This window comes from Terrapene carolina, unplaced genomic scaffold (assembly GCF_002925995.2).
Source record: "Terrapene carolina triunguis isolate 2854851 unplaced genomic scaffold, T_m_triunguis-2.0 Scaffold113, whole genome shotgun sequence".
Classification (NCBI taxonomy): domain Eukaryota; kingdom Metazoa; phylum Chordata; order Testudines; family Emydidae; genus Terrapene; species Terrapene triunguis.
This window is the reverse complement of record NW_020664464.1, coordinates 11,016,784-11,030,273: the sequence shown is the minus strand read 5'-3', so window position 1 is coordinate 11,030,273 and position 13,490 is coordinate 11,016,784. Positions and strand designations below refer to the sequence as shown.

Genomic DNA, 13,490 nt, shown 5'->3' with positions numbered 1-13,490 from the left:
TTTTATGCGGTCATTGTTCTGACTGTAATTACACTTCAATGGTTTTGAAAAGGTTTTTGAACCCAGCAGAAATGTTCAACAAGATGACTAAATAGCATTAGTCTATTTCCTTTGCTAGCAATAGATTTGCATATTTACATTGCCTAGTTGTCATTAATTTATATCTATCTCTAGAAAGAGATAGATAGATAGATAGATTCATAAAAGGACTTAGGCACCTAACTGCCACTTTAGGTGCCTAAATCCCAGAATCAGGCCCTATTAGGCTTCACAGAACCCCCAATTCAACTCCCCCCTCCACCTGAAGAATAGAAGGCATTTGAACAGGGGCCTGTCATCTCTCTGGTGTCTGCTCTAAACAGTAGGCTATAGGATATTCTGATGTAGGGCTTCTTCAGTCTCTCATGCTGAAGCTGTTCCACTGTGGATAAACAATTTAAAAAGTCATTAGAGCAGGGGGACTGGATCCTGGGTCTCTCACACATGATTACTCTAACCTGCAGGCTACAGAGTCATTCTAGTGCTTTTGCACTTTCTATCCTCTCTGCCCCCATGATTCCTTCATTATGCATCCACAATGCAATAGCTTTGAAAAGGGAGACTGAGAATCTCAAACAGAGGGAGGCTCCTATCTCCAAGAGAGGGGCAGGGCTTAGCACACATCCCTTGGCTAGGCACCTCCCATTGGCTAGCTTAGTCAAGAATTCCACTCTGAGGCGCCTAACTCCCCCTGTTCATTATATAGGGAGACTAACTGCTGAACTCGGGCTTTGTGAACCCCAGGGATTTTCTAGGCACCTGAAAGATAGGTGTGGCAACAGTCAACATCACCACTCCTCTGTTACTTTTTTAAATCTAGCCCATATATATATTACACAAAAAACTATGTTTAAACATTACAAAGGTTGCCAAGTCAAGCACTCAAAAGTTAGGAAATGCTAGCTTTAAGTCTGTGCAATCTTAATTCACCTCCCTCCCTTGTATGACTGAATTACGATACAGTCTTTACCTACATGCTCAAATACTATTTCTTTCCACAGGAGCTTGACAAATCCAGTGCACAGAATGACAGTGCTTTCTAAATGAGCATCTATTCAATATTTTCTTTTCTCCTCCTCGTTCAATGTGCAGCCCACATCTTGTTTACTGCACTCTAGCCAAACCTTGCTCTGAAAAGAGAACTATTAATTTCTTCATGAGCTTTTCTATGGTTCTCCTCACTATAGTCTCAGAGGGCTTCACATATATTAATGAATTTATTTTCACAACATCCCTGTCAGGTGAGGGGGTGTTATCCCCATTGTATAGATGAGGAACTGAGGCACAGTGAGATTGTCAAAAGTACGAGATTTCAAGTCCTTCCTCCAAAGCATGGAGGCACTAGAGCTTTTCAAAAGAAATTTTACGTGAGCAAAACAATGTATTTGTCACTAGCCTTGTTCTTGTAAATGCCTGACATGATTTGGCTGAATTTTTCCAAACCATTTTCAGCCAGAGGCAGACACCCAGCATGGAAAATTTCAGCCCAAACAGTTAAAGTTTAGCAAAGCGCTGAAAATAGGATCTTATAATGAGAAGAGTCAGGCAATCTTGATTGTAAGTGGCGCTACCAGTTCTATTATAAAATCTAAATGACACACTTTGTGTGACACAGCGTTGTGTTGTTTTGCCTCTGAACATTATGTTTGCTTACTGCTTTATTTTTTATTGCATATTTCCTTTGGAAGGCAAGAGAAGCATTGTGGCAGCAGTGTGCCATCCAGATCACTCATGCTATTCAGTACGTAGTGGAGTTTGCAAAGCGGATAACAGGCTTCATGGAGCTCTGTCAAAATGATCAAATTCTACTCCTTAAATCAGGTGAGTGGTTTAGTCAGTCATTCTCTCTTCAAATAACCTTACTTCTCCCCATCACAACCTTCCCTCCCCACACACGTAAACCCTACATGATCTTCTGCGTTAATAACATTCAGGGCCAGCGCAACCCATTAGGCGACCTAGGCAGTCGCCTAGGGCACTACAATTTGGGGGGCGGCGACCGTAGCGGTATTTCGGCGGCGGGACCTTCCACTCCCTCTGTGGGGGGCGGCATTTCGGGGCGGGACCTTCCGCCGCCTAGGGCGGCAGAAAAGCTGGCGGCACTCCTGATAACATTCATGTCTTCAGATCCCATTCCCTCTAAAGTCAATTGTGCTTTTCATTTACAGAAAAACTTACTGTTAATTGCAGAAGCCACAGTTTGACACGCAGTGTAAGGTATTATTGAGCTGAGCTGGTTGAATCACCAACTGCTGCCCCTAAAACCGCCACTTGATTTTAGTGAATCAAATCCACGCTAACTGTACCTTGCCTCTCTGGTCAACTCTAATCATTTTAATGATGCTACAGCAATACCTATAATCTTATGTCAGTACTTAGTAAGAGAAATCCCTGCTGGCAATAATTAATACTGGAGTGAGCGTGGTTGGATTGTGGCAGCATGCATTGACACTGTTGTGTGTGTGTGTGTGCATTGTGGTGTATGTGGGGGGAGGGGTCGTTTTTCTGTCATGTCACACAGCAATTCCTGCCATTCTTTTAGAATAATCATTTTAAGATGCACTCTGATGACATTTAGTTGTTAGGAATTGTGACCTTGCAATAACTCCATGTCACTCGGTAGGACAAAATGGTATGATCAAACAAGCTGCTACTGGTTATTAACTACATTACCCTGTACTATCCTGGTCCCTGGATCTGGCAGAGGCTGGGATGTAGCATGAGGCAGTTTCTTTGAGCTAGAGAAGTGCCTTGTGTCTTTCAATTGAGAACTCTCAGGCAATTCTGAAAGAGAGAGTGTGATCCAGTCTTTGCTCAGAAGGATGTGGCTGTAATATGGGACCAAGATGTTGGAGGCAGATGCAAACTGCAGAAAAATAAGAGGACCAGTAGGGCTCCAACAGGAATTCAGAAGATCCCCTGGAAAAGAAGGATCTTAGCATGAGAATAATTAATAATATCATTATGAACATTCCAGCTTCTGCATTAAACAACCTTATTCATTTGGCTGGTAAAGCAAAAGAAACAGTAGCGCTTCAAAAAAAGATTCAATGACATTTGGACATAAAATGTATTGTAAGAGAACCCTAATTAGCTGCAGAGTGTATAAACTGCTAAGGTTTCATTGCCCCTCATGCTGCTAATATTGAGCAGAGCTAGCCAGAATTCTGGGATTTTCCCCACAGTTTCCTATAAAAATCCCCCTTTGAATTTTTCCTGTGAGGAAATTCTGGTTTCCCTGTGGTAGAGTTTAAAAATGTGACAAAGTGTTATTTTCCCCCTCACATTCCACACCCTCTGACTGTTTCCCCTCTTTTTCCATTATGAGAAAGAGGGGGAAACCTATGTTTCACACTTTCTTACAGTTTTCCAACTGAAAACATCAAGGAAACAGTGTGGAAAAGTGAGGGGGGGAAACACTTTTTACATTTAAAAGTAGAACTTCCACTTTTAAGCTAATTTACTCTCAGAAAACCCTTTGTTACAGTTTTCAAACTAGCAAACATTGGAAAACTATCAGAAAGTGTGGAAACCCCCATAATTTCTAAATTGAAAAACTTCAAAAATTGCAGGAAAAAATGTTGGGGTGTTTTCCTAATTTTTTTATTTTCATAGAAAAATTTGGGGGTGCTTTTTCAAAACCTTTCATTGTAAAAAATGTTTAATGAAACCCTTTAAAAAAACAGCTTGTCATCAGAAAATGTTTGACCAGCTCTACTACTGAAATTAGGGATGGCCTGGCAATTTGCATTGTCCTTAGCAAAAGTGGAGCCCTAAACTTCAGGGAAATGGGACTGGATCGTGAATTGCTTCCCTCTCTGGTTAGTGCCAGAGGCAGAGATTGGAGGGTAAGTTGTCTCCCACTCAGATCTCACAGCCGCAGAGGAGATCTCGCTGTCTTGTGAGTAACCAATTCAGCCAGCCCCAAGGACCATCAAATGTGTAGGTTGTGTTGTGGTGTTTGGGTGGGATTCACAAGGGGGACATGCTGCAACACTCCATATTGCAGCACCTAACTTTTAGGTAGAGCTGGGCAAATAATGGATTTTTCAGTTCGCTGACATTTCTGAAAATCAAAATATTAAAAAAAAATTAAAAAATATCAGTGCATCAAAAAATTCTATTTCAGGTCAAACGAAACAAAATCTGAAAATGGATTTTTTTTCTGGCACTTGTGAAGGTGTAGTGGTGGTAGAAGAAACCACCATTACAACTTTTAGTCCAGTGCTTAGAGCAGGGGTCGGCAACGTTTGGCACACGGCTCGCCAGGGTAAGCACCCTGGCGGGCCGGGCCAGTTTATTTACCTGCTGACGCGGCAGGTTCGGCCGATCGCGGCCCCCACTGGCCGCGGTTCACCGTCCCGGGCCAATGGGGGCGGCGGGAAGCCGCGGCCAACACATCGCTCGCCTGCGCCGCTTCTTGCCGTCCCCATTGGCCCGGGACAGCGAACCGCGGCCAGTGGGGGCTGCGATCGGTCGAACCTGCCGCGCCAGCAGGTAAATAAACTGGCCCGGCCCGCCAGGGTGCTTACCCTGGCGAGCCGCATGCCAAACGTTGCCGACCCCTGGCTTAGAGTATTCATCTGGGATGGGAAGCCCTGCGTTCAACTCCACTTCTGCCTGATATGAAGAAGGGATTTTAACAGGGGTGTGCTCCAGCCACTGGGCTATGGTATATTATGGGGTAGGGCTCTCTAAATCTCTCCTGTTGAAGTTGATCAACTGTTTACAAATAATTAAATATGAACTGGCATTGCAGGAATGGAGCCTGGGAATCAAAGTGGAACAGCTTCAACAAGAGAGACTGAGAGAGGCCTGTTCCACAATATCCCATAGCCCTGGGGTAAGGGCATTTTTTCTGAGAGATGGGAAACCCAAGTTCAAATCCCTCCGCCACACTAGGTAGAGGGGGAAATTGAACCTGGGTCTCCAATACCCTGGGGGAGGGCTAAAGGTCATAAGGAGGGGCACAACATCCTCCTCCTGCTGTTTTGTGTGAGTTTCAACATGCTTTGAGCACGTCTACCACATCAATACCCCAAATAGGTGGGGGAATACCTAGGTTTTTAATCCCATCTGGGGTTTAGGCATGAGTTAGACACCAAACTGCTGTGCAGTGTCAGGGTTTAGGCAGGTGTGCACATACCCCACTGCTGACATTTAGGCACCCTGGGGACTTCAGTAGTGGAAACTTAGGCACCTAGGCCCAGATCTACAAAGGCTCCTAACTTCTATTGAACCCAGTGGAAGTAAGAAACATGAATACCTCTGTGGATCTGGGCCTTAGGGATTTTAGGCACCTACAGGGTTAGGGGGCTGCTAAGCAGGGTGTTGTGAATGCCAGTGACACATAATATTGGACTTAGGTGCTTAAGTCCCTCGCTGGTAAATCCCACCATTTGTGCCCAAGGTTGTTTCTGTTCATTGGTATTTTGCTAAGAAACTTTTTTGAAATTTAATACATTCTGCTTTCAAAAATGCCTTGAAACATCCCAGTAACGAAGTGTGTGTAGTTTTCATACGCTTTCCTTGTCCAACAGGCTGCTTGGAAGTGGTTTTGGTGAGAATGTGCCGTGCCTTCAACCCACTCAACAACACTGTTCTGTTTGAAGGAAAGTATGGAGGAATGCAAATGTTCAAAGCTTTGGGTAGGTTTGCCTTTTTTATTTTCAGCCATTACAATGAGCCAAATTCTGGAGTGAGTGGGAGATTTACCTTTCTAAATGTAACCACCCTCCCAACAAAAAGTCATTAGCAGCTTTTGAATCCTTTACCTTTAGCACTGAAGAACAGGGAACTGCCATTTAAGCTAACAAAGTAACTCCATTAGCTGCTAACACTAGTAGGCTGTTTTCCTCTAGTAGAAAAGGAGCAATGGGAGGTTTGCAAAATACACTTTGGCAGTGTGCCACATGAGGACTGAGTAAAATATGAATGAAGATTTCAGAATTTGGCCTATAGTGATCCCAACCTCATTTGTGCTTGACATTTGCACTGGTGCGTAATATCAGCCAAAAGAATGGTTTCAAAATTGAAACCTGTGTGGAAGGAAGGTGAATATTGCAGAAGGGGTAAGTGGATGAACTCTATTTTTGGCCTCGTGGCTTAGGTAGATGGATGGATGCATGGATCCCACAAAGGTCATGAGGGGGCACCAAGTATTCAGAGAATACTCTGAACCTTGAGAAGGATTCAGGCGCAGCTCAGGTTCATTCTGATTCGTTTGGTAGAGCAACTGTTTCATTCCTCATCACTATATGTAACATGCATGATGACTGCTACCTTGCTCGTAGTGTTACCTTATAAATGATGTCAGTGTTCTGGTTGTGAGAATAATTAACTTGTTAATCATTCGGCAATCAGGACCAAAGCCAATGAAGGTTTCAATATTGGTAGTATTTAGTATATATTTAGCTCATTGCTAATATATACATCATATATAAACATTCCATGTATGTTTAGCTGTTTTTCTTTGTCCCATAGCATGTTTTTCTCCAAACTTCTAAGAAGGCTATCTTATATTGGTATCTGATGGGATGTTGTAGGAGATGACTGTTCTGTATTAGTCAGATTCCTTTTGTAGATGTCATTTTAGTTTCAAAAACAAGATTTTCTTTCATAACGAGAAAGAAAATTCTTGGCTAACATCTCTGAATGACATTGCAAAAGACATTTTTTTTCTTGATTTTTCTTTGGAGTTTTCAGAGACAGAGTGTTTCACATGTTTTACTGGGATTCATTGAAAGTTTTAGTGATATGCAACTGCAAATGCTACTTTTTAAATAGCTTCACTTTCCATGTGAGTGCAAATTCAGTAATCAATGAAAGCGCTGACCTAACCAGAACACTTGCTCACTCACTTGCACTCTTTCTTTCTCTCACTCAGACGCGCACGCACACACACACACACACACACTCTTGACATCAAAACAAGCAGTTTTTCAAGGCAGGTTAAGGAGCTGATAAATTTCTAGCATTGACTTTGTTCTCTGTGATCTGTAGGTTCTGATGATCTGGTGAATGAAGCGTTTGACTTTGCAAAGAATTTATGTTCCTTACAGCTGACTGAGGAAGAGATTGCGTTGTTTTCGTCTGCTGTTCTGATATCACCAGGTAGTTATCTCCAAGTATTTTGATGAATCCTCTTTTCCACTGCATCCTTGTTCATATTTTTTTGTCTGCATAAACAGCTGTTGTTCCTACTCAAACTGGCACATTAAGTAATTGAAGAATTGTCTGGATTATTCTCTAAAGTTTTCTTTAATACATTATATCGACAGCAGTTAACCTACTGGAAATAGGCTCAGAACAAAATATGGCTACACCAGCCTAAAGAGCCACAGGTAGGCAGATTTATGACCTGCCTGTTATCCAAAACATTCTGGCCAGCTGTTCAGAACCTGAATTGAATGATAGAAAAATAACTGGCTGGATCTGAGCCAAGTATTGTCTCTTCAACATTCAACAGCACTGTCATAAGATGAAAGAAGAAAAATAGGAACACTAGAAAGAGATGGGGGGCCAGATTGTGTGTGATAGGCATAGGTACCGATTGCAAGTGGGGCAGAACAGCATTTCCCCAGGTGGACCTCTGAGAGATATTGTGCCTCAGGGAGGCATATTCCTTCTTGAATTCCAGGAAGCACCGGACCTCAGCTCCTTCCTTCCCACTCTGAGGCAGCAGGCACTCTCATGGTTGGTATAAGGGAACACGCTCTGCCTTTGGTAGAGTATAGGGATGGGACTGTGACTGGCTTCTCATGTGGGATGGGAGCAAGCACGGCAAGGGCCTTCCCCATACTGTGCACCTGTACAAGGGCCAGTCAGAAATACGTTTATTGTTATGGGAATATGCTCATTTGCACAAAATACCCATAGTCACACCTATGTGTTTGAAAACACACTGGCTGCATGAATGTCGATGGAAAAGCAGGAAAAATAGGGTTTGGACCATGGGTGATTGGATCAGATCACAAGCTGAATCTAGTGGACAAGTTTTAAAAAGCACCTTAGGGAAAAGCACTTGCCCACTGAAAGTTAATGGGTATTGTGAGCCTAACTCCTTCATGCCTATAAATTCCCCCTACACACACACACACACACAATTCACACAATTCTGCTCCTGGCCTCCTCTAGGTTGCTCTGCCCTTTGTCACATCTGTGGAGGAGATTAATTTAGATACAATTAGACCAGCACAGATGGTGTCAACACGCTTGATATCTTCATAATAACATGTGCTGCAAGGATTCTGGTCCTTGTTATTTCTACAGGAGATTTTGTGTTCTGTAACAGTTTGCTCAGTGTTGGAAGGGATGATCCAGTGAGTACTTGCTGCAGGTTAGTACCATTAGCTTCTTAGATGGCGTCACTGGATGCAAAGCTGCTTTTCCAGGATGTTTTCTTGGCGGGAAAGTTCCTCAGCCACAGGAGAAAGGACAGCAGCAGAGCTGTGAGCAGAATCATACTTCTCCAACCGAGCTTTGTTTTATATTACAAAACCTTCACAATGTGCAGAGGTGGAATCCCTGTGTCTTTGTATTTAAATCTTCATTGAGAGTTGTGTTCCAATTTGATGTCTTACAACGGTGACTTGGAAATATAGGATCTGATCCAAGGCATATTTAAATCAATGGGAAACTTTCCATTCATTTCTGTCGGCTTTGGATCAGGCTAGTACAGCACATCCGTAGAAAAGGTGTGGCAAATGCAGCAGTTGAATGTGTTTGGGAGCTAGAGAAACTTCAGTGAAATCAAATTTCTGCCCAATGTTATGCCTCAGGTAATACAGGAAGGAAGAGCAAATTACTTCCTCAGGCAGCCAGCAAGATCTGGTAACAAAACACTACCGATAATTCTAAGACTATGGCACCTGCTTTAGGCCTGATCCAAACCCCGCTGAAGTAATGGAAAGATTCCCATTAACTTTAGTTGCTTTTGATGCAGCCTTTTATGAGATGTGCTAAGCTGCAGGGAGATGGTACATAGATATCAAAATACTGATTCATCCCTGTGGTCCTCTAAATACCCCATAGTTTGGAAAGTACCAAATGTTTCTACTTGATACCAGTATTTGCTGTCGACTGAGAATCCCTTGCTCATTTCTACTTTTTCTAAACCATTTGTGGATGCATTTAGTGCTCAAAAAAGTGGGTGACTCAGCCCTGACTTTGAGACAATTAAACTGCAAGCAAGTGTTCTGAAAGCTTCCCCGTTAACTTTGCTAGTGCATTCAGTCCTGCTATACAACAGTCCTACTACAGTACTCAAGTGCTGTGCCTCTCTGGACCAGAAATGGCTGGGTATAGTAAGCTGTTTGGGAGTTGCGTCCTTTAGATAAACAGGAGCAACTATCAAACTCATATTCACTGTGCTCCAACTCGGAATTTCAGTCTGCTCTTCAGAGACACAAGATTAGCTACTGTAATGTCCCATCGTTCTACCTTTCATCTCCTGAATGGGTCTTTCCTGCACACAGACATAAAGACACTTGCAATCAATTTTTCTCTCCCACATCACAAAGAAACAAATCTCAAAGTGAATAGTATGTGCCTCTTCTTTCTGCAGTGTGTGTGTTTATGTATGGGGAGGGGTGATATAACAGACAGATGGGTTGAAACACCATGTACAACTATGACATTTTCTTTGTCATGAACTTAACAACTGTTATGCTTTATGCATAACAGCCCTAATTTGTAGTATTAGACACCGAAATGTAATTCACAAAGACTGTACCAACAACGCTGATTCATTTTTAAACCCATGCTTATTATTGAGAGAGAAATCCTTAGGGAATATCCCTCTGTGATAAATCTGTTTTGCTCCAGTCTGGGCCTTGGTTTAAATCCACTAGAGTGCATGTTTTTATGACAGCATAAAATTTAGCACTTAGTATATGAAGTCTGAATATTACTGTATGCTCACTTAGGCAGGTGTTATGTAAGCTATTAGCTAATCTTGTTACTGCTGCTTCTGCTGTTACTGAATCCAGTTGCTTACCTTATGTGAACAAGATTCTTTATCTTTCTAACAAGGTTCCTTTCTCTGAGCATCTGTTCAGTGTCTGGAGACCTCAGCTCTGTCTCTTTTCAGCAAAGGCTCAGACTAGTGTGTTCCAAACAGCAATATTTTCCTGCTACACCCTTTTCATGCACTTCTCCTCACACAGGGCCTGACAAAATGATAGTATCCTGTTAATTATATGTTGAAACATCACTATTATCTGGCCTGTATGATAAATTATATTAATGGTTAGTTTACAATAATCCAATCGGTGCCATTACTTCACTTCTGCCTCTAATTAAAAAAAATAAGCATCTGAATGGGGGAAGGGCTCTTCTGCACCTCCTGGCTCTTCCTGTAAAATTCATCTTCTGCACTAAGATAGGATTTTTCATTTCCTGATGGAAACCCAAAAACTATTTCTAAGATTCAGTCTGAATAGACAGAGAGAGCGAGAGAGAGATTTGCAGCATGATAACAAAAAAAGTTTACTGGTAGAGTAAATGCATTGTATTAATGGACTCAGAATTGAATCAAGATCTGCTGCACTACTTGCCATATGGTTGTTTCAGGAAGCCATGAGTTGGGAGAATATAGATCCTCATCTTTCACTGAAATCAGGGGGAGTTTTGCCTTTGACTTCAGTACAAGCAAGATAGCTTCCAAGCAGCTATTTCTGTAGACATATTCTCCCAGATAATTTAGAGTTTATCTGCTGCAATTTTTTAAATAATTGCACTTCAAGATGTTGCAACAAAAAAATTCATCTGAAGTATTAAGAAACTCTTTTCAAGGAAACTATTTCTGTTCATTCAGACTTAAATGTTGGTCTCAAAATGTTAGCCCAGTTGAGACTCTAGTTTATTTAATTTTTAATTTTTAAATTGTTATATTTTATTACTGTCAAAGCAGTGTGACTACTTTGATCAGTTTGTTTATTCTTTCTGTACTCAATAGACGCTCAGATAGCATTACTTGTATTTCACCTGTGAGATATGAAATAGAGAAATATGAACCAAAAAACAACAGAGAATAAATGAATTGCTTGGACCTTGTTTAATTTTTTTGCAGGAGTTTGTCCATTTTGTCACATCTTTCTCTCATTTGTCCTTTTTTTTAAGTCCACATAGTCAAGTTCAAACATGTAAAGGCAGTGCATTGGTAGCAAGAATGTACTTCATGTCCATGACTTGAACTCCCAGGTGATCTTATAATAGTTTATAATATTCTGCCTCTGAAATCATGTGTTAATAACATAGCAGTCCCTCAGCATAATGCAATTATTATTAACCCTTGTCAGCATGGTATGTGGTGCCTATGTGTGGATGAGCCTTTTTTCCTTGTTCTTGTTGGCTTTAGCCCTTGCCTTTCTTCTTTGTCAGATCGAGCCTGGCTAATAGAACCAAGAAAGGTCCAGAAACTTCAGGAAAAGATTTATTTTGCACTTCAACATGTGATTCAGAAGAACCATCTTGATGATGAGACCTTGGCAAAGGTAGATCCTTTGAACATGCTAGTTCATGACTATATTAACGGAACAAGTGTTCCTAAGATTCAGGAGTGTTGCCAACATGTACATAGCAATTCTATTATAATTCTTCTTATATATTTGATAACCAAAGTAAGGCTTTGATAGAGAATGATTTCAAAGTGGAGGAACAGCAATAGTGCTGCCAAAGGTGAAGTGGTAATTTAGTCATTACCAGATTATCTAATGCAGTATTCAAAATGTAATCTTTTTTTTTAAAGAATTCACTGAGAATGAGAGTCAGAAGACTCTGGAAGATATTAATATAAGAATTCAGAAAGCAAGCTCAGTCTTAATATATTTCCCCACTGAATAAGGGTAAGAAAGAAAGTGTTACCATTTTATAATATTTTGTTTCAGTTGTTCGACTGAGGGGGTAATAAATTCTGGAATTTGTAATCACATAAGGGGAACATAGCATTGAGTTATCCCTGACAGTTCACAGCCATAGATCATCCTGAATAAATCTGGTATTTATTCTTTATTCTATTGGCCAAACTATTTTGCTTCTGAGTTGCTGTAATTGTAATTGTTTAAAAGAGAAATAAAATTTGTAAGACTTGAAGTGAGTATGGTCCCTTCCAGATTTCAGTAGAACCATGACAATAGCTTTGTCAATTGGGTTGGTAAGGCTTCTTACTGAAATGTTCCTATACACATATCTGCTAACACTGGGGAAAAGTGTAGGCGCATTGTTCTAGAATATCAAATGGAGAGTGCATAGCGCATCTGGCCCTCTGCTTTTTTCATGTCCACTGTAAGGATCACAAGGATACTTATTTTGTAATTTTTAGAGATTTCATATCTGTCAAAAATATGTACCACTGTAAAAAAGATATTGAAACTGTCATCAGAAAAGCAAGGCCTAATACTGCAGTCCTGGTAAATAAATAAATAAAACAAAATAAATAAATAAAAAACCTCCCATTAATTTCAGTCAGAGTTTTGCCAGAGGAAGGACTATGAAATGTGTTGCATGCATTACATAAATTGTAAATTCAGAGGAAATGGAGACATTTTAATTAGGTAGGCTCCTCATGTAACTGCACAAAAATCTGCTGCTAGACCAAAAATATGTTACTTTCCACAGGAAATTCTATAGGTTTATGTAGTGGTATTTTGATTCAGTTAACAGCAGCAAGCTATATGCTTAGTTTTTCTAGGAAAAAGAAAGAGAGTTGCTATTCTTTTCCCTGCTACCCTATCTTATGTCCTTCTTTTTCACTCCAACCATTAGTGGTTTTATTTGGTGCTATTATGGGAATGAGACTTCATTAAGGACCACCTCCAATATGCAGCCCTATTTCTTAAATGGTCACTTTAAAGTAACACCAAGGTTTCTAGGACAATTGTGTTTGGCCTTTAATTAAAAGACAGTTTCTTCTAGACAATTTGATATTGCCAGTTGGGGTGGTCATTTTAAACAGGTTTCGCTGTTCTCAGTTACTCTTCCACCCAGCAGGATGCTACCTCTGTTCATTCTGGAAACCCTGCTTTCTTCTAAACACTTTCTTGCTCTTTTTTTTCCCTTACAGTTAGTAGCCAAGATACCAACCATTACTGCACTTTGCAACTTGCATGGAGAGAAACTGCAGGTATTTAAGCAATCTCATCCAGATATAGTGAATACACTGTTTCCTCCATTATACAAGGAGCTTTTCAATCCAGACTCTACCACGGGCTGCAAGTGAAGGGGAAGATAGAATTGTCACATAGTCCTGGAATGCATCACTGTTAAGACAAAAGAAATGTTTTCATGAAGACTTATTAAAAATGTCACTACTGCAACACTAGGAATGTCCTGCACTTAATAGAATTATTTTTCACCGCTACAGTTTGAAGAATGTAAATATGCACCTCTGAGTGGGGCTCTTTTATTCTTGTCTTTCTTTTACTTCTTTTTTTTTTTAACTGACCATAAAT

The 13,490-nt window shown here is 40.8% G+C and overlaps 1 protein-coding gene across 1 annotated transcript in view; it reads left to right on the top strand.

Annotated features, from left to right (window-relative positions):
• RORB (RAR related orphan receptor B) overlaps positions 1 to 13,258 on the top strand; it is a 67,287-nt gene extending 54,029 nt beyond the window's left edge. The window contains exons 6-10 of the mRNA XM_026652329.1: positions 1,728 to 1,860; positions 5,580 to 5,687; positions 7,042 to 7,152; positions 11,422 to 11,534; positions 13,103 to 13,258. Of these exons, the coding sequence (XP_026508114.1) occupies positions 1,728 to 1,860; positions 5,580 to 5,687; positions 7,042 to 7,152; positions 11,422 to 11,534; positions 13,103 to 13,258 (621 nt within the window). The remainder of the gene's footprint in view (positions 1 to 1,727; positions 1,861 to 5,579; positions 5,688 to 7,041; positions 7,153 to 11,421; positions 11,535 to 13,102) is intronic.
• Positions 13,259 to 13,490: the final 232 nt, after the last annotated feature.